At 39.0% G+C, this 19163-nt stretch overlaps 1 protein-coding gene across 1 annotated transcript; it reads left to right on the top strand.

The window, feature by feature from the left end:
• The first annotated feature begins 6567 nt into the window (after nucleotides 1–6567).
• On the top strand, nucleotides 6568–18586 carry si:dkey-65b12.6 (IgGFc-binding protein). Its single transcript, XM_056744915.1, has 20 exons — nucleotides 6568–6589; nucleotides 6682–6729; nucleotides 7444–8598; nucleotides 8683–9026; nucleotides 9178–9751; nucleotides 9867–10471; nucleotides 10576–11143; nucleotides 11243–11835; nucleotides 12068–12632; nucleotides 12783–12979; nucleotides 13098–13236; nucleotides 13818–14422; nucleotides 14530–15097; nucleotides 15203–15798; nucleotides 15882–16446; nucleotides 16534–16730; nucleotides 16816–16954; nucleotides 17051–17379; nucleotides 17510–18068; nucleotides 18148–18586. Coding segments are annotated over exons 2-20 (8346 nt in total). The 5' UTR covers nucleotides 6568–6589; nucleotides 6682–6683; the 3' UTR covers nucleotides 18150–18586.
• The last annotated feature ends 577 nt before the right edge of the window (nucleotides 18587–19163 follow it).

Consider the following 19163-nt stretch of genomic DNA (forward strand, 5'->3'; position numbering starts at 1 on the left):
TCTTTGCCATCTCGTTTCCTCATTATTGATGATGTAATGTTTTTAATGCACCTGTTCCCCCACCTGATTCTATCCCCTTTTTATTCCCCATGTGTTTTCTGTTTTTTGTCGGTTCGTTAAGCTTTGCGTTGCCTGTGTCTATGACATTGCGTCGTCATCGCACTCCGTGTAATATACAGGTACATCTCAAAATATTTGAATACCGTGACAAAGGTCAATATTTGTGTCACTCATTTCAGAAAGTGAAACTCATATATTATATAGATTCATTACACATAGAGTGAAATATTTCAAGCCTTTATTTCTTGAACTTTTGATGATTATGGCACACAGATAATGACAAACCAAAATTCAGTGTCTCAGAAAATTAAAATGTTACATACGTTCAATAAAAAAGGATATTTTAAACAGAAATGTCAGACTTCTAAGAAAATGTTTAATTTCTATGTACTCAATATTTGGTTGGGCCTCCTTTTGCATGAATTACTGCATCAATGCGACGTAGTATGGCCTGTAGTATGGCCTGTAGTATGGCCTGTAGTATGGCCTGTAGCACTGCTCAGGTGTAATAGAAGCCCAGGATGCTTTGATAAGCGGCTTTCGGGTCATCTGCATTGTTGGGTCAGTTGTCTGTCATCTTACTCTTGAGAATACCCCATAGATTCCCTATGGGGTTCAGGTCAGGCGGGTTTGCTGGCCAACCAAGCACACGCTACCACCACGGTCATTGAACCAGCTTTTGGAACCTTTGGCAGTGTGGGCAGGTGCCAAGTCCTGCTGGAAAATGAAATCAACATCTTTATAAAGCTTGTCAGCATATGGAAGAATGAATTGGTCTAAAATTTCCTGGTAGATGGCTGCGTTGACTGTGGACTTCGGAAACAACATGTTATTATTAAAGTCCCCCCTGAATCTGAAGTTTGTTAGTTTTGATAGTCCGCTTTTTGACACATTTCTGAGTGAAATAGAATTTCTAATGAGAAAAATAGTGGGTTTTTTGATACATAAAAACAGCCGTTGCATTTTGAAATGGAACTGGCCGCAGACTGACTGTTAAAGGGGGAGCGGAGTTAACGGATGCTCCACTCCAGCCGTCTAGCCTACATCATTTAAAATGCATAGTCATTACAGGAAGGAAGTGCATTTCTTCAGATTTAACTGAAGATTATTAGGGAACACAAATTTTAAAAGAGAATGATTTCTCTTTATTGATAAACTATTTACAATAAACTCCACAATATTTCATGAATAAAAGTTTTTAATTTCACTGCCACTTGAACAGTTTGGATCACAATGTTGTGTCGTTTTTATTGACATTTAAGCTATAAGTAAATGCAACTTTTTGTCAATAGCTTTAGGCCTATAAAAAAGTGTAGTTATAATATTTAAGGATAATTGCTACAAAATTTTGTGCAGTTAATGTATATATTTGGCATTAAATCTGCTCTAACTGCACATTGCTATTTCAAAATACTCATATTTTAAAATACTTTCAATGTGAATGAACATCTGATTAATCTGAAATCCACATTGAACATTTAACAATCATTGTATGGTGTAATTTATTGACGTTAAGATTAAATATAATCAATGATCATTTTGACTAACTCCGTTAATAAATAAAGCGTACAACAGCTTTATTATTCAGGATTTTTCTATTAATATTTAAAACATATTGATAGAACTTCTGCTATTTTAAGATCTGTCATAAAAACCCACATTAAAGCATATTAACTTCACAAACAGAATTTATTCTTTTTAATTAAGTGACATAAAATAAATCTGTGCTTACAACATTGTTTGAGTAGCCATTTTGAGAAAATTATAATGATACCCGCGTCCAAAAGTGCCCGTCTCTGTTTACCGTTAATGTTGATATATGAATCCGCATATCATCACTTCTAAAGTTCGGTATTAGCTGTTCCTTAACATTTATTTAGATTATTGTTTGGCTGCAGACACTCTGGTGGGTCTTGGTAGTTTTCTCATGGTTTATCATTGGCACGAGACATTACTCTGCTTTATAAACTGTAAAAAATCATGCCGTTTATAAAATAAAATATACACAACATGTGCTTTAAAACACTAGTGTGTATTTAGATGAACACTTTTGAAGTGTGCGCATGTCAGCAGATTATATCGAATTCAAATCTTGTCATGTAAACATGCACATCACTCAGATCACTAAATTTACCTTTCATGTAAGCAGTACATTCAGACTGCACAATCTGATTAAATTCAATCCGATGTTTCAATGTAAACGCAGCTAGTGTGTGGCAGAGATAGGGGAGCAGAATCGGCAAAGCCCTCTTTAGACGGAATCGAATTTGGGTCGAATTAGAGTTCACTGGCGCTATATGTCGGCGTGCTGACCACAGGGATATGGGATTTTGATAGGTCAATAGGCTTAATTTTTACCAAATACCACATGCAGAGACCAGAAAACAGGTCTAATTGCATCCGCTTCAGATCTGTTACAGACCATGGCCTTGTAGAGGTTTACTCAAAATGCCTGTTATCCCACTATTTCATCAAAGTTGAATTGCCCAATAGGACATTTCCCACGATTTATGCATGACAGGGGTAAGCAGTCAAGATTCTGTAGAAAGGAGGTCTGAGGTTTCACTGGGTTCTTCGGCTAGGCATCCTCTGTATTTGGGGGATAAATGATTATAGAAATGCATAGCATACTTACCATTCCTTGCCATTATCAGAGATATCTCATGAGTTGTGTGTCCCACAGGTGCTGCTGATAATGCCCTTTGTATGGTTTCCATCAATGCAACGCATCGTCAGTTGTGCGCCTCAGCCTCATTGGCTGCTTCGGCCCTTTCTTTTTGATCAGATGGCCTATTCCAAGGTACAGTCAACTCAACTAGGAGGACAGTCCTACTGGAGCCGGACCACAGAACCATGTCCGGCCGCATGTTGGTCGCTGCGATTTCCAAGGGGAAAGTAAGTCTGCGGTTTAAATCAACTCGCATTTCCTAATCCCTGGCTATACTCAACAGACCTGAATCTGGGGTGAAGGGCTTGGCCCGTGGTTTCTGCTCCCAGCTGAATTAGGAGTTGCCTTTTTAGCGAGTCAGCCTTGGCCTTTTTGGGAATGGCATTTGATGCCACTCTCTTGTTCTCTACTTCTGAAGCCAAGCGCTGTAGTACTTGAGGAGTCAATAAGAATATCAGCATGTTTGCATGTGAACATACATATTTAGATACAACACGCATCAACAATGACATTTTAGGCTCTGTTAAACATCATTATTGATGTTGTAGATGACAGTTCTGAATGTTCCCCTAAAGGCACAATGTGTAAGATTATTTGAAGTAAAATATAAATTATTAGCACGGTATTTTATATTTTGTTCACTTGTCTATTTCTGTCAACTGTTTTCAACAAATCTGCAGTTCTAACCAAAGCAACATCCATTCTTGTTGCTAAAAGAAGGACACCTGACAAAGATGTTATATTTGCGTTAAGATCGGTTTTCTCTTTCTGATTGATCTGTGCTACATCTAGTGGTGAAAATATATTTAACCTTTAACATTGCTACCTTTTTTTCACATTTGCATATTATTTAGAAGCATTAAAAGTGGCTGTACAACCTCAAAGTCCCAATGTTTTTTTGTAGCATAAAGAGTAATATAGTCTGAAATGTAATATTACACCTTTTGAAAAAAGATGTGAAGTTCCTGTTTCTGTGAACAAGGCTTTAGGTTAAAAAAATAATGCGATAGTGTAAACAGGCATCTTCAATCATCTGAAATGGAGTGGTGTGTAACTGTAAGTGTGGCTATGCACGCGTGTTGTGTTGAAGAACAGCTGCTGTGGTTTACATTTGTAATAATCACTTCAAGATGGCCTGATACTTCTTATGTGCTTGTCCAAGAGACAGATGTAAAATTACTGTATGTTAACATTAAATTAAGAGTTAACGACATTTAAGATATACTGTACTTTGTAGAATAAATTAAATCTGTCCCAGCACAGCCTTTTTACTAGTTTCAGTTATAATCTGTACAGTAACCAACAAACTAAATGTGAGTGCCTGACTTAATGTGACAAAACTCTGATTCTATTTCACAGCTGAAGCTTCTGTGTTTAGATGGGTTTATTCCTGTCTTGTCTTGTGATGAGCAATGCTGTTGCAAATACTGATGAAAAGCATTTTTGAGAATAAACTGCTTTTGAGTTGTATTTGTTTTGAATTATGTGGTGTCTGGCGACAGGTTATGTTGTAATTCACCACTCTTGCATGAGGACAGTGGTCCTATCTTAAAAGAACAACACCTACTGTAAATATGTTATAGATTGTTTAGTTAGATTAAAGCAGACGTAACACACAGTTTCTGCCAATCTCATATTGTGTACCTATTTAGAGTAATATTGCAGTAGTATTGGGCTGGTGGCGTGTGTAACTAAACTACGTGCGCACACATGATCTTTTGGAACTGAATACCGGAAGTGCTTGTTGAAACGGTGTGTAGATTTTCCAGTTACGTTTATAACAATAGGCTGCAATCGCCTCTAAATGCCTCTTGTAATTAATGTCTGCAAAATGATTTCAAAATCCAAACATTTTCAGAGACAGGAGAAGAGATGTTCTGATGTTTACTGTGAACAGATTTTAAATAACTCAACCGAATTTGAAGTTTTTATCCAGCAAAGCCGATCAGTGAAAGCAGTGGTAAGCATACGTGATTATTTCATCACGCGGTGTCAGTTATGCTCCAAAGGATTGATCAGTGTGTTGAATAAGATAAGAGTTTTTAAGCGATACCAAAAAGCTCTATAAAATACCCATGATTTTACTAAAATATACTACACTTTCACTATAATAAACCCTGTGTAAGTAATTTCCACAATGGGTTTTTATCAGTCAAATTCGTTTCAAATGAAATATGACCAGTAAGAGAAAACACAGGACTGTAGTAGGTTAGGAAATACATTTATTTATTATTCAGAATTATTCATTTGGATGGGAAATATGTTTACAGGAACTTTTCAGCAAGATAATGAGATAAACCATAGACATAATAAATAACTAGACTGCTCGTTGACTGGATCATACGCCAACGGTGCCGCCATATTAGGGGTGGCAACCTTCAACTACAAACACATGGCGGTGCTGCGTTTTTCTGAATAAAAGACCATTTTTCTTACAAATTACAAAAGTGTCATTTTGCGATCACCTGCAATGTTGTAAGATACATGTTCTATAAGAGTGTAGATCTCTAAACATTTGTAACAATGTTGCCAAAAACATGAAAATTGGGCATGGATCTGTGGGCAGAAAAAGTCTTTAATGTTTCCAAAAATGAGAAATAATCCTAATCATGTAGCGAGAACCAGAAAACATGACAGAGCAACCCACGGTACATTCAATAACCAACCCCTCACACATGAAGCACTGTGGGATATAGATACACATTGAGTATAGACCAACAAGGCACACCTGATGACAATCAAACAATAAGAACAAGACAAATGGATAAAACTACAATGCCAATGAAACAAGAACTACCGAAACAACTACAAAATAAAGTAACGGTTCTTCTTGGTTTCTTTTGATTGTTATCAGAAATAATCTACAGGCACTCTATTATTTTTGAATGTGTACCAGAATTCCGTCGGGGTCACAAAAGTTTGTAACCAGTAACGTTTGTTCATGTTGTTAAGATGAAATCGTCTATAGCTTGGTCCATAAAGGAGTGACACAGAACAGATGTTAAATTTAAAAGACACTGACCCCATTACCTTTACTGAAGGTCTTGTTTTGAATTAGCTTAAGGGAATTACTGCAGCTGTTAAAGGTTTGATGTCTTTAAGTGGTGAATTAGCTAGGTCCAGCTAAAATAAACACGCGTGATGTCAAAAGTTAAGTGACACTATCTAGGCATACATGTCGTGCAAACAGATAAATCAAACAACGTCTGGTTGTATAGTCATGTTGATCCTGTCATCCATTTGAACAAGTTGGGCAAACAGTACCAGAAGTCATTTGCGTACTTTATGGAAAATGTGTATACACAGTGACAGGCAAAGCTTGTACGACACTTAAATAACATAACGTACTGTCCTATAAATCATCATCGGTTGATTTATAAACTGTAAACACTACAAAGATGCCACCAGTGAGTGTATGCATTTGTACATCAAAGATAATAAATGTTCAAGTGTATTCAGTAAACACATACACATCGAATTTGGTGTGATGCTTGTAAAGGGAGTAAACGTACACAGTAGTGCGTTAACATTGTCGATTTACACACAACACAATGTTAAGCCATCTGAAAACTTCCCTCCTCTAAGTATATTTGTTCTCAAAATTCACAGATGTGTTGAACAAAATTATTTCTGTTTTCCTACCTGTAACTTTCTGTTAGCTTTAGGTGTGATGTGGAACACTGTTTACTGGAATGTCTATCAATATTGTCATGTGAGTTTGCCTAAACTTACACAATTTTTGTGTACTTAAATAATAAGATCCTGTTTCCTGAATAAATTAAATGTTTTCATTACTAGTAGCAATACTATATAAGCCTTCACCTGTTTTGTAAAGGTTTTGTTCAGAGACTATACCTCCAGGTTTGTACGCTTCATGACTTCCATAATTACTTTTGTTTATAAGTACATTTTAAATTCACCAGAAGGAAAAAATGATAGTTTCTCTCTTACAGCCATGGAGATGCGGTCGTTTCTTCTCTGCTTAGCAGTAACAGTAACTGGTAAGAAGAGTTTGATTTAACATGCATATACATATTGCAATAGATGTATAATTTTACACATTGGATGTCCAATTTGGCTGTTTTTCAGAAAATGGAAATAAACTGTATCTATTAAAGGATTAAATACTGTGTTGATAATCACTTTTTAGTACTTTTTAGTGGTAAGATATTTGCAAAGCCCAGTAAAAAAACACAAGGGGTGACTAATAATAATTATTTATCGAAAAAATAAAAATCACAAAATATGGAGATACGAGGTTCAGAAGAAAACATATTAAATTGCATGCAGGACAAGTATTGTTGGTGATTTTAAGAACATTGCAATTAATTGAAAAAAATGTCTTCTTAAAGTCACTATTGTCTAACTGTGCAACTGTCCAGAGATAAAAAAGTAAACATCCTTATAAAAATATTAAAACTATGTATAGTTATTTTATTATTACTACAATTAATGATATTATTAAAATGACAAAACAATGACCTAAAAATATTATTATTATATATATTATTATTTGATCCACCAGATCAAATTCAGTGTGGTATTACAACCTTTTAAAAGAAATGTAAAGAACGTTTTGATAAATGAAGATTGTGCAAATTCTCCTCAAAAGTAAAGAAAGTACTTTATTATTGTGTTTATTTGAAAGCACTTAAAGTTTTAAATGTCAACATATGCAGGTTAACGACCAATACTGTGCTTTTGTTTAACTACAGCAGTCAAAGGATGCTCAACAGGCCGTGAATTCATCACTGCTTTTATGACAAACTACCTGTATGCCCAAAAAGGCAGTCCGACCCTCTCCATTACAGCACAAAATTCCCCCGCAACTGTAAAAGTGGAGGTGAAGGGTCTAGCTTACAGTGAAATAGTGAATATCGCACGTGGTGACACCAAACTTATAACGCTTCCAGCAAACACCGAGCTTGAAGGTGAAGGAGTCTATCGCAAAGCTGTATCGATCTCCTCTGATGCAGATGTCTCCGTGGTGTCCTCTCACATAAAGGAATACACCGGAGACAGCAGTGTGATTTACCCCATAAACCAACTTGGCAGAAGTTACATAATTTTCACTCCAAACACGGGTCCAATGAAAAAGGAAGCTGCTATCATCAATGGCAAGGAGATGAACACAGTCACCATCGTTTACAATTCTCCAAAAATTAAGCCAAAAACCATAAATTTGAATGCCTATGAGGTCTATGAGTTTCAAAGTCAGGAGACTTTGTCTGGAACAAAAATCACATCCACACTTCCGGTGGCTGTCCTGGCCGGACACGAGTGTGCCATGATCGTGGGCACCTGTGAGCATGTCTACGAGCAGCTGATCCCGATTGAGTCTCTCTCAAGCACATACCTGGTTCCTCCGATGCATTATATCCTCAGCAAGGACACCGCCCATGTGGTTGCTCCAGAGGACAACACAGTTGTGTCCATCTATAAGCACAAACACCCCAAAATAATAAAAATGAATTCTGGAGATGTTTATGAAGTTCATTTGAAAAAAACGGGTACACTCATCCAAAGTAACAAGAATATAATGGTTATGTATTTTAGTAGCAATTTTCCCTACGATGAGTATCTAACCAATGTTATTCCCACTTCTGAGATGTCAACCTCATGGACCATTTATCCCCAAAATGGTTACGATAGCAATGCTGTAATTGTCGCTGAAGCGGCAGCACAACGCACTTTAAGCAAGTCACTGAAATGGAAAGATTTCCCCGGGGACAGCAAATACATATGGAGTATCATGCCGATCGGCTCACAGAAAGATCCGATAACCATATCTGGAAATTCACTGATGGCTGTGTATGTTTATGGTGGAAAAGTAAGGTGGGGATATGGTACAACAGGAGTGTGTAACACCGGTAAGATGCCATGTTGCACAATCACATATATTCAGTTCTCAGGCGTAAAACTGATCAAAGACTTTCCCTTTTGTGTTTCCTAAGGTTCCACGTCCATTCCAGTTTCTCCAACAGACCCCTGTGACACTGTCAAGTGCCGTGAACGGGAGGAGTGTAGAAAGGGTGTCTGTGTTCCCGTTTCCTCTGCCACATGCCATGCGGTTGGCGATCCCCATTTCAAAACTTTTGATGGGAAGCTATTTGACTTTCAGGGAACTTGTTCTTACGTAATGGTGAACAATACAAAACCTCAAAAAGGCCTCACACCCTTCACCGTATTGATAAAAAACAACCACAGGGGAAACAATAGAGTGGCGTACGTGAGGGCGGTTTCTGTCCTGGTGTATGGTCACACAGTGGTGGCAAGCAGCCAGAGAGGAATAGTAGAGGTAAAAGCGCCTGTCAAATTTAATATAAGAATTTCAATATTGACATCAAATACAGTATGTGCAGTAAACACTTTCAACATTTATATTTACAACCACTTTGAATAATAATAATAACTTACTCTCTTTATTCTTTGTTTCTGTTTCTCACAAGTTCAATGGTGAAAATACCTACTTGCCATTGACTATCGAGGGTGGAAAGATCAAAGTTGAGCAAAGAGGCTGGGATGTCATTATATCAACAGATTTTGGCTTACAAGTGAAATATGACTGGAATATGATGCTGTATATCACAGTTCCCAGCAGCTATTACCAGACTATAGGTGGACTATGTGGGAATTATAACGGTGACCGCAGAGATGAATACAGTGATCCCAAAGGCACTATGCTCTCCAGCGTCATTGAGTTTGCCAAAAGCTGGAAAGTTCCAGATAAAGATCTGTTTTGCAATGATGACTGTAATGGGCAGTGCCCAAGTTGCCCTTCAACCCTTCAAGAGCAGTACAAACAAGAGTCAAACTGTGGTATCATAGCTAAAAAAGATGGGCCATTTGCTAGCTGTCACGCAATTATAGAGCCCAACATATACGTGGATAATTGTGTGTATGATGTGTGTATTAACAACGGTGCACGACTCTTCCTCTGTAATGACATACAGAGCTATGTTGGTGCTTGCATGTCAGCTGGAATCAAGATCACTGGAAACTGGAGGACGCTCTCCAATTGCCGTAAGTATATTTACTGCATTCAAAAGTAAAGATTTAAATTAATTAGTTACCAAATTCATGCCATATTGTATTGTATTCTATATATATATCATTTTATTTTTTATTTTCCTCAAAGCAATGAACTGTCCAGCCAACAGTCATTATGAGTCCTGTGGCACAGCCTGTGCTGCCTCTTGTGCAGATCGTGATGCCCCAGAAAAGTGCACGTTGTCATGTGTGGAAGGCTGCCAGTGCAACACAGGTTATGTACGCAGTGGAGATGAATGCGTTCCTGAAAAAAAGTGTGGCTGTACATACAAAGACCGATATTATCCAGCCGGCCAAATGTTTTGGGGGGACACAAAATGCGCAGAAAAATGTGTCTGCAATCCAGCAACTGGAAAAGTTGATTGCAAAGTGACAAGCTGTAAGAAGTCAGAAATGTGTGACACGAGAAATGGAGTGAGAGATTGCTATCCAATGTCGTACGGTACCTGCCAGGGTGCAGGTGATCCACACTACCGGACATTTGATGGTAAACCCTTTGACTTTCAAGGTACCTGTACTTATTATTTCTCCAAGCTACTTAATACAGCTGATCCCTCATTGATACCCTTTGAGGTGCTTGTCAAGAATGAGAACAGAGGAAGCAACAAGGTAGTTTCATTTACCAAGGCTGTAACAATAAGTGTCTATGGATACACAATTGTCTTAAGTAAGGAAAGTCCTAGAAAAGTGAAGGTCAGTCCAGTTTAATTCTATTACTCATATTACAATGAATAACTGCATATACATTGAGGCAAAGTGGCCAATGTTTTAAACTAAAATAAATGTGTGTCTTGAAGGTCAATGATCTATATGTGAATGTGCCATTTGAAAAAGATAGTCGACTCAGCATATTCACCACTGGGTATTTCGGTGTGATAACCACAGACTTTGGCCTGACATTAAAATTCAACTGGGAAAGCCATGTAACACTCACTCTACCCAGCACTTATTCCAATGAAGTGGGAGGACTTTGTGGCAACTGGAATGGAAATCTCAACGATGAATTCCGTACCACTGACAATACCCTTGCTGCTAACCCAACACTCTTTGGAACCAGTTGGAAGGTCAAAGATGACCCTGGATGCTCGGATGAATGTAAGGAGAAAATCTGTCCCAAATGTGACAACATTGAGAAAATGAAGGTGACTTTTACCAAGCCCTGTAGCATCATCACAGACAAAACAGGTCCATTTAAAGGCTGCCATGACAAAGTGAATCCCAGTCAGTTTTATGAGGATTGTGTGTATGATATGTGTATGTATGGTGGACATCCATCAGCACTCTGTAGTGTTCTCACTGCATACACAGCTGCTTGTCAAAATGCTCTTGGAAAAGTGGAATCTTGGAGAACCAACACTTTGTGCCGTTAGTATTCAGTCCAGTCAATCTCTTTGAAATTTTAAATAATTCAACTCAAGATTTCTGATTGAAACAAAATTTAGTAAGAATATGATCTACCCACAGCTGCGTCCTGCAAGGAAAATAGCCACTATGAGGTGTGTGGAGTAGGATGTCCCCAGACCTGCCTTGGTCTCACTGAAACTAAGGGCTGCAAGGAGACTCTCTGTGTTGAAGGCTGTGCATGTGACGATGGCTCTGTTTTGAGCAATGGTGAGTGTGTGCCGATGGCACAGTGCGGCTGTACTCACATGGGTCTGTACTATCAGCTGGGCCAAGAGTTCTTTCCTGAAGGCAAATGTAATCAGAGGTGCGTTTGCAAAGAAAACGGACAAGTTCAGTGTGTGGACGGATTCACCTGCAGACCAGGTGAGAAGTGCCAGGTCAAGAATGGAGTCCAAGGGTGTTTTCCTGAGTGCACAGCTGTGTGCACAGTGGCAGGCTTTGGAATCTACCAGTCATTCGATGGAAAATCCTTTAGTGTTGAAGGTGACTGTGAGTACAGATTGGTAGAGACGATTCAGACAAAGGATAAGATAAGCTCGTTCAGTGTTTTAGTGAAACAACTGTCCTCTGATGGAATCATCACTCGGAGGGTCAAAATACAAGTGGACGAATACACAGTTACTTTGATGCCGGGCCGCATCTGGGAAATACAGGTAGGATTGGAATATTTCATTTTGTTCTTGAAAAGCTACTGTCCTAAAGAGTTTTGATCAAACCCATATTTTATACCTGAATATAAAAGTATAAGTAATTCTTAATCCCTTTACTTGCATGCTTCTTTGTTTTTGTTTGGAAGCCAAACTTCGAAGGACTTGGCCGTTCAATGACCATAATTGTAAGAAGTCAAGAATTCAAAAGTGTTTAATGTTGGTGTTTTCTTTACAGGTAGATGATGCTAAAACAAATCTTCCTGTAACTGTGGATGAAGGACTGATTCAAGTTTATCAGAACGGTCTTTATATTGTTTTGGAAACAGACTTTGGATTGAAACTGACATATGACACAGTTTCCACAGCCACAATTGAGATCCCATCCACCTTTAAAAGCGCAGTAACAGGTCTCTGCGGAAACTACAATGGAAACAAAGCAGACGATTTTCTCTTGCCAAGTGGTATTCAGACATCTTCTGGAGAATATTTTGCAGAGGCTTGGGTTTTACCATCAGACAGAGGGATGTGCCAAACAGGTTGTGGGTCCAAGTGTGTAAATCCTGACAAAGACACACAGACACAGGCAGAGAAAGCTTGCACTATTCTAACATCAGAGAAGGGTCCATTTTCTAACTGTTACGACAAAGTTCCACCCCAGACATTCTTTGATGAATGTGTCAAAGATGTGGCAGCACAGCCGAAGGACAAGACAGTTCTCTGTCGTTATATACAATGGTATGTGGCCAGCTGTCAGGAGACTGGAACATCAATGAAGACCTGGAGGAATAGCACCTTCTGTCGTAAGTGGCTTGTACCATTAAATACATTGCTCTTGCTTTTTTTATGCTTTCATGTGCCAAAGATAAAGTGTACTATTTTAAAACACAGTTAAAACACTTGAATTTCAAGCATCAAAAACCGATACATGAACCACTCTTGTACTTTTACAGCTTTTAAGTGTTTTGAGAAAAGTCACTACGAACTGTGTGCTGACACCTGTTCCTCCACCTGTGCCAGCCTGACTAAATCACAGAAATGCCCACCGTGTCATGAAGGATGTCAGTGTGATGATGGCTTTGTGTTTGATGGAGGTGAATGTAAAGCTTTAAAGGACTGTGGTTGTTATGCAGATGGGAAGTATTACAAGGTGAGAACCCGTACAGTTTTTATTATTTGCATGCAGTGATCAAATGTGACATCAGCTACATAATGACATAGGGCCTTTGCCTCTATATTAAAATAAATTTCACAAATATGCTTTGTAGACTGGTGAGGAAGTGATTCTAGAAGACTGTGAAGAAAAATGCAGCTGCAATGCAGGAGTGTTCTCTTGTCAGTCTTACGAATGTGAGGAAAATCAAGTATGTGCCAAAAAAAATGGCGCCGTTGGGTGCTACAGAACAGGTAATGTAACCACAGGACATCTTATGGTGCATTCTATGAAAGACATTTTCACATTCAGACAGTTTACATTAATTGACAATTGGACTATAGAATATTGTGTGTTTGCATACACACTGAAGTTATCTCTTAATTTATTGACTATAGGCCTTCTCTTGGCAATGGCAAGTAAATCCTCAGCTCAAGTGTCTCAGAACCAAAGGTTTACTTTTGGGATTACTTAGAAAGACAACTCAGGGCTTTGCTCCATAAGTGGTACTCATGCATAGAATTGCAATAGGCATCACAGACACAGTAGGATAAACTCATTGTAAATTGACTACAGCCCTCAAATCACATAGTGGACCACAAGTTTCGACAAGCTGTGGTACCAGCTAATGTGAAAACAATGTTTGCCCAAACACAGTCACACCTGTATTCTATCTAGCTGAAGAGAAACATTTCATCTTCATATAGGTCCCATAGTCAATATTTTCCACCAAGTAAACCAACTGAATAGAACTATAGAGTAATGCTGTAACTAAATGTAGGGAAGGTCTTACAAAGTTGTTAAAGTTCCTCTGTTCTCTTTCTGATCCTCAAAGAAACGTACTGTCCAGCCAACAGTAACTATGAAGACTGCGGAACAGCATGTCTTGCCACTTGTGCAAATCGAGATGCCCCAGACAACTGCACATTGCCATGCGTGGAGGGCTGTCAGTGCAGTACAGGTTATGTTCGTAGTGGAGACCAATGCATTTCTGTGAAAAAGTGTGGCTGCACCTACCAGGGTCGGTATTATGCAGCTGATCAAACATTTTGGGGGGATACAAAATGCAAAGAGAAATGTGTGTGCAATCCTCAAACTGGAAAGACTCAATGCACACCAGCAAATTGTAAGAATTCTGAAATGTGTAGTACACGGAATGGAGTGAGAGACTGTTATCAATTATCCTATGGTTACTGCCAGGGTGCAGGTGATCCACACTACCGGACATTTGATGGTAAACCCTTTGACTTCCAAGGTACCTGTACTTACTATTTCTCCAAGCTACTCAATACAGCTGATCCCTCATTGATACCCTTTGAGGTGCTTGTCAAGAATGAGAACAGAGGACATAACAAAGCAGTTTCTTTTACCAAGACTGTAACAATAAGCGTCTATGGATACACAATTGTCTTAAGTAAGGAAAGTCCTAGAAAAGTAAAGGTCAGTCCATCTTAAAAATCTTACATTTTAAAATGAAAAAATGCATATAATGTACAGTGAGGCTAAATGGACAATGTTTTAAACTAAAATAAATGTGTGTCTTGAAGGTCAATGATCTATATGTGAATATGCCATTTGAAAAAGATAGTCGACTCAGCATATTCACCACTGGGTATTTTGGAGTGGTAACAACAGACTTTGGCCTGACATTAAAATTCAACTGGGAAAGCCATGTAGCACTCACTCTACCCAGCACTTATTCCAATGAAGTGGGAGGACTTTGTGGCAACTGGAATGGAAATCTCAACGATGAGTTCCGTACTCCCGATGATACCCTTGCAGCAAACCCAACACTCTTTGGAACCAGCTGGAAAGTCACAGATGACCCTGGATGCACGGATGAATGTAAGGGAAAAAATTGTCCCAAATGTGACGCCCCTGAGAGAAACCAGGTGACTTTTACCAAGCCCTGTAGCATCATCACAGACAAAACAGGTCCATTTAAAGGCTGCCATGACAAAGTGAATCCCAGTCAGTTTTATGAGGATTGTGTGTATGATATGTGTATGTATGGTGGACATCCATCAGCACTCTGTAGTGTTCTCACTGCATACACAGCTGCTTGTCAAAATGCTCTTGGAAAAGTGGAATCTTGGAGAACAAAAACTTTGTGCCGTTAGTATTCAGTCTTGTTATTTCTCTTATACATTTTTTATATTTTCAGATAACTCAAGATTTCTGATTGAAACAAAATTTTGTAACAATATTATCTATCCACAGCTGCGTCCTGCAAGGAAAATAGCCACTATGAGGTGTGTGGAGTAGGATGTCCCCAGACCTGCCTTGGTCTCACTGAATCTAAGGGCTGTAAGGGGTTCCCTTGTGCTGAAGGATGTATATGTGACAAGGGCTTTGTTTTGAGCAATGGCAAGTGTGTGCCCATGGCACAGTGCGGCTGTACTCACATGGGTCTGTACTATCAGCTGGGCCAAGAGTTCTTTCCTGAAGGCAAATGTAATCAGAGGTGCGTTTGCAAAGATAACGGACAAGTTCAGTGTGTGGATGGATTCACCTGCAGACCAGGTGAGAAGTGCCAGGTCCAGAATGGAGTTCAAGGCTGTTTTCCTGAGTGCACAGCTGTGTGCACTGTGGCAGGCTTTGGACTCTACCAGTCATTCGATGGAAAATCCTTTAGTGTTGAAGGTGACTGTGAGTACAGATTGGTAGAGACGATTCAGAGAAAGGATAAGATAAGCTCGTTTAGTGTTTTAGTGAAAAAGCTGTCATCTGAAGAGGCAGGCATCACCCGAAGAGTCGAAATACAAGTAGACCAATACACAATTACTTTGCTGCCCGGACAGGTCTGGGATATACAGGTAACATATAAAATTGGCCATAGATTTTGGAGATCAAAAACATTCATAAATGTTTAATTTTTATTGCTGTTTTTTCTTTGTAGGTGGATAACACTAAAACAAATCTCCCTGTAACTTTAAATGAAGGACTGGTGCAAGTTTATCAAAACGGTCTTTTCATTGTTGTGGAAACAAATTTTGGATTGAAAGTTACATATGACACAATCTCCATGGCCACTGTTGAGATCCCATCCACTTATAAAAGCGCAGTCACTGGTCTCTGCGGAAGCTACAATGGAAACAAAGCAGACGATTTTCTCCTGCCTGATGGTATTCAGACATCTTCTGTGGTATACTTTGCTGAGAGCTGGGTTTCCCCGTCAGATAGAATGATGTGCAAAACAGCTTGTGGATCCAAATGTGTAAATCCTGACAAAGACACGCAAACAGAGGCAGAGAATGCTTGCACTATTCTAACATCAGAGAAGGGTCCATTTTCTAACTGTTACGACAAGGTTCCACCCCAGACATTCTTCGATGAATGTGTCAAAGATGTGGCGGCACAGCCAAAGGATCAGAACGTTCTGTGTAGTCACATACAACGATATGTGGCCAGCTGTCAGGAGACTGGAACTTCAATTGACAGCTGGAGGAATAGCACCTTCTGTCGTGAGTGACCAAATATACTTTAACATTTGATGGGTCTAAAGGTGTGCTTAAGTTGTCTTTCTCTAAAACGCTCTTGTACTTTTACAGCTTTGAAGTGTTTTGAGAACAAACACTATGAGCTGTGTGCTGACACCTGCTCCTCCACCTGTGCCAGCCTTACTGAATCAAAGAAATGCCCACCGTGTCATGAAGGATGTCAGTGTGATGATGGTTTGGTGTTTGATGGAGGTGAATGTAAAGCTTTAAAGGATTGTGGTTGTTATGCAGATGGAAAGTATTACAAGGTGAGAATGTTGTTTGGTTGTTGTTTGGCTTGCAATAATCCAGCCATCAAAAAACACAGCAAATTATGCCTTCTATGTTCTATAGTCTGGTGAAGTAATCGTTCAGGGAGACTGTGAGAGAAGATGCCAATGCAAAGCTGGAGAGTTCACCTGTGATCCCTTAAAATGTGCTTCTGAACAGTTCTGTGGCAAAAAAGATGGTGTCGTTGGGTGTTACACCAAGGGTAACTCTTTCTGTAATAAACAACAAAGTATTTGTACTGTTGTTGCTACACCTAAATATTTCATCATCCAATAAACACATGTAACGTCTTTTCCAGATCTTTGCAGTGATCATAAATGCCGTGAGAAAGAGTACTGTACTGTACAGGACAACAAGGCAGTGTGTGTCCCAAAGTCAAAGGCCTCCTGCATGGCCACGGGAGATCCTCATTACAGAACCTTTGATGGGAACCACTTCTCCTTCCAGGGTATTTGCACATATACTTTAGTTAAAACATCAGGCAAAGACCCAACACTCACACCATTCAGCATCATCAACAAGAACGACATGCTCAATGGCTATTATGGGTCATACGTCAAGTCCGTCAGCATCAAAGTCAAAGGACATGACATCACTTTCAGTAAAGACAAACGCAACCATGTGACAGTAAGTCAGTACAGAGCATTAAGCACATTTCCCACATCCAGAGTTCGTTTCTTGCTATCAAGTCAGTAATGCATGTCAATGCATTTCTCATTTACATCTGTGCCGCTTGCTCTCCTTTTGTCCCATACAGATTGATGGCTCCGTTTTAAACCTTCCAGTGAGTTTGAATTCTGAAGGCATCAACATAGTATTGTCAGGGACTAAAGGGATTCTGCAGACAGATTTTGGCTTGGAGGTCACATTTAACTGGGCAGATACACTCATCGTGGTACTTTCCAGCAGCTACGACAATAATATAGAAGGAATGTGTGGAACCTACAATGATGACCTGGAAGATGACTTTGTCACACCAAGTGGTAATATCGTGACAGATATAACAGAATGGGCAAAATCTTGGAGTGTCCCTGATTCCAGCAGCACCTGCTGGCACTTTCCTCCCTGCACGGATGAGAAAATGTCGCTGTATAGGGGTCAAAGCTACTGCGGCTTGATAGAGGATGCCAATGGCCCATTCAGCCAGTGTCAGAATATAATATCCAAGCGGCAATTTGCTTCTGACTGTCTTTTCCAACTGTGTCTCAATCATGGAAACCAAAAGGCCTTTTGCCATGCTCTCAATAATTATGTGTCCTCTTGTGCCCTGTCAAGCGCTGACGTATCTCCAGAGTGGAAGCAGCTGGCTAACTGCTGTAAGTGATCATCATGACAAAAGATCTTTGGTTATTTAAAAGTATCTTAATGCTAACATTTCTCTTTTTTTCCCAACAGGATGTGAAGAAGATTTTTTCTCCAAACTGTTACTTTAGTACACTAAACAGTAATCATTATACATTAACAGAATATTTCTAGAGCAAACCTTTTCTCACACAGTATAATTATTCAGTTTGGGCATTTTGTTTTCACAAGGGATCACAGGAATCATAACAGCACGATTTAAATTTAAATGAATGTAAGAGTTTCTTCCTTAAGTTGCATCAATCAACATTTATGTATATCAGCAACTTGTGCTGTCTATGAATAAGTCTATAATTAATCTTTGAACATTTTTACAAATTTGATTTATTCTCCATATTTAGTATACTTAATAAATTCTTGCATCATCTTGTATAAGCTCGTTTTTTGTTTGTGGTATTATGAGAGGCAAACCTTCTACTATGAGACATCCATTTTTTTATGCAAGCATGTGTTGGGCCTGTGGTGTACTGCTATCAAGTATCATAAAAGTTGAAACATCAAAAAGAGTTTGGGTTTTAAATACTTATTCTTTAATTCCTCTATTCAGACAGGATTGTCTAAACATATTGTGTTTCGCTATAGATTGAACCAGAGTTTTTACGTCAGGTGTGCTTCAGCACTTCTGATCTAAATGGACTAGATATTTGAAGTTCACCTGTTGACACTTCTCAGCACCTTCATTCTTGCAGTGTCATAACTATTTTCACGTTAACATTTTGTTGCTGGAAAAAAAACTTTTAACTGAGAAATTACATGCTTTTGTTTCTTATCAACAACACTTATTTTCTTGATTGATTAATGTGTTCCATGCACCACATATTCATTTGATTTCAAAATAGCAAAAAATTAAAAGCTCAACCCATATTGAGAGGTACATATTGGAGGTACAGCCACCCCAGTGGGCATTCAGAGAACGTTGGGGGCGACGGAAGCAGGATTTTTGAAAGATTCTCCGTAAGTTTACACCAAATATCTAGGCATGACAAGATTAAACATTTACCTACAAAAGATTACGATCTGCATCAGGAGCAGCTGGAGCGCAGCTGTGG

The sequence above is a fragment of the Triplophysa dalaica genome, chromosome 4, assembly GCF_015846415.1.
Source record: "Triplophysa dalaica isolate WHDGS20190420 chromosome 4, ASM1584641v1, whole genome shotgun sequence".
NCBI classification, from domain to species: Eukaryota; Metazoa; Chordata; class Actinopteri; order Cypriniformes; family Nemacheilidae; genus Triplophysa; species Triplophysa dalaica.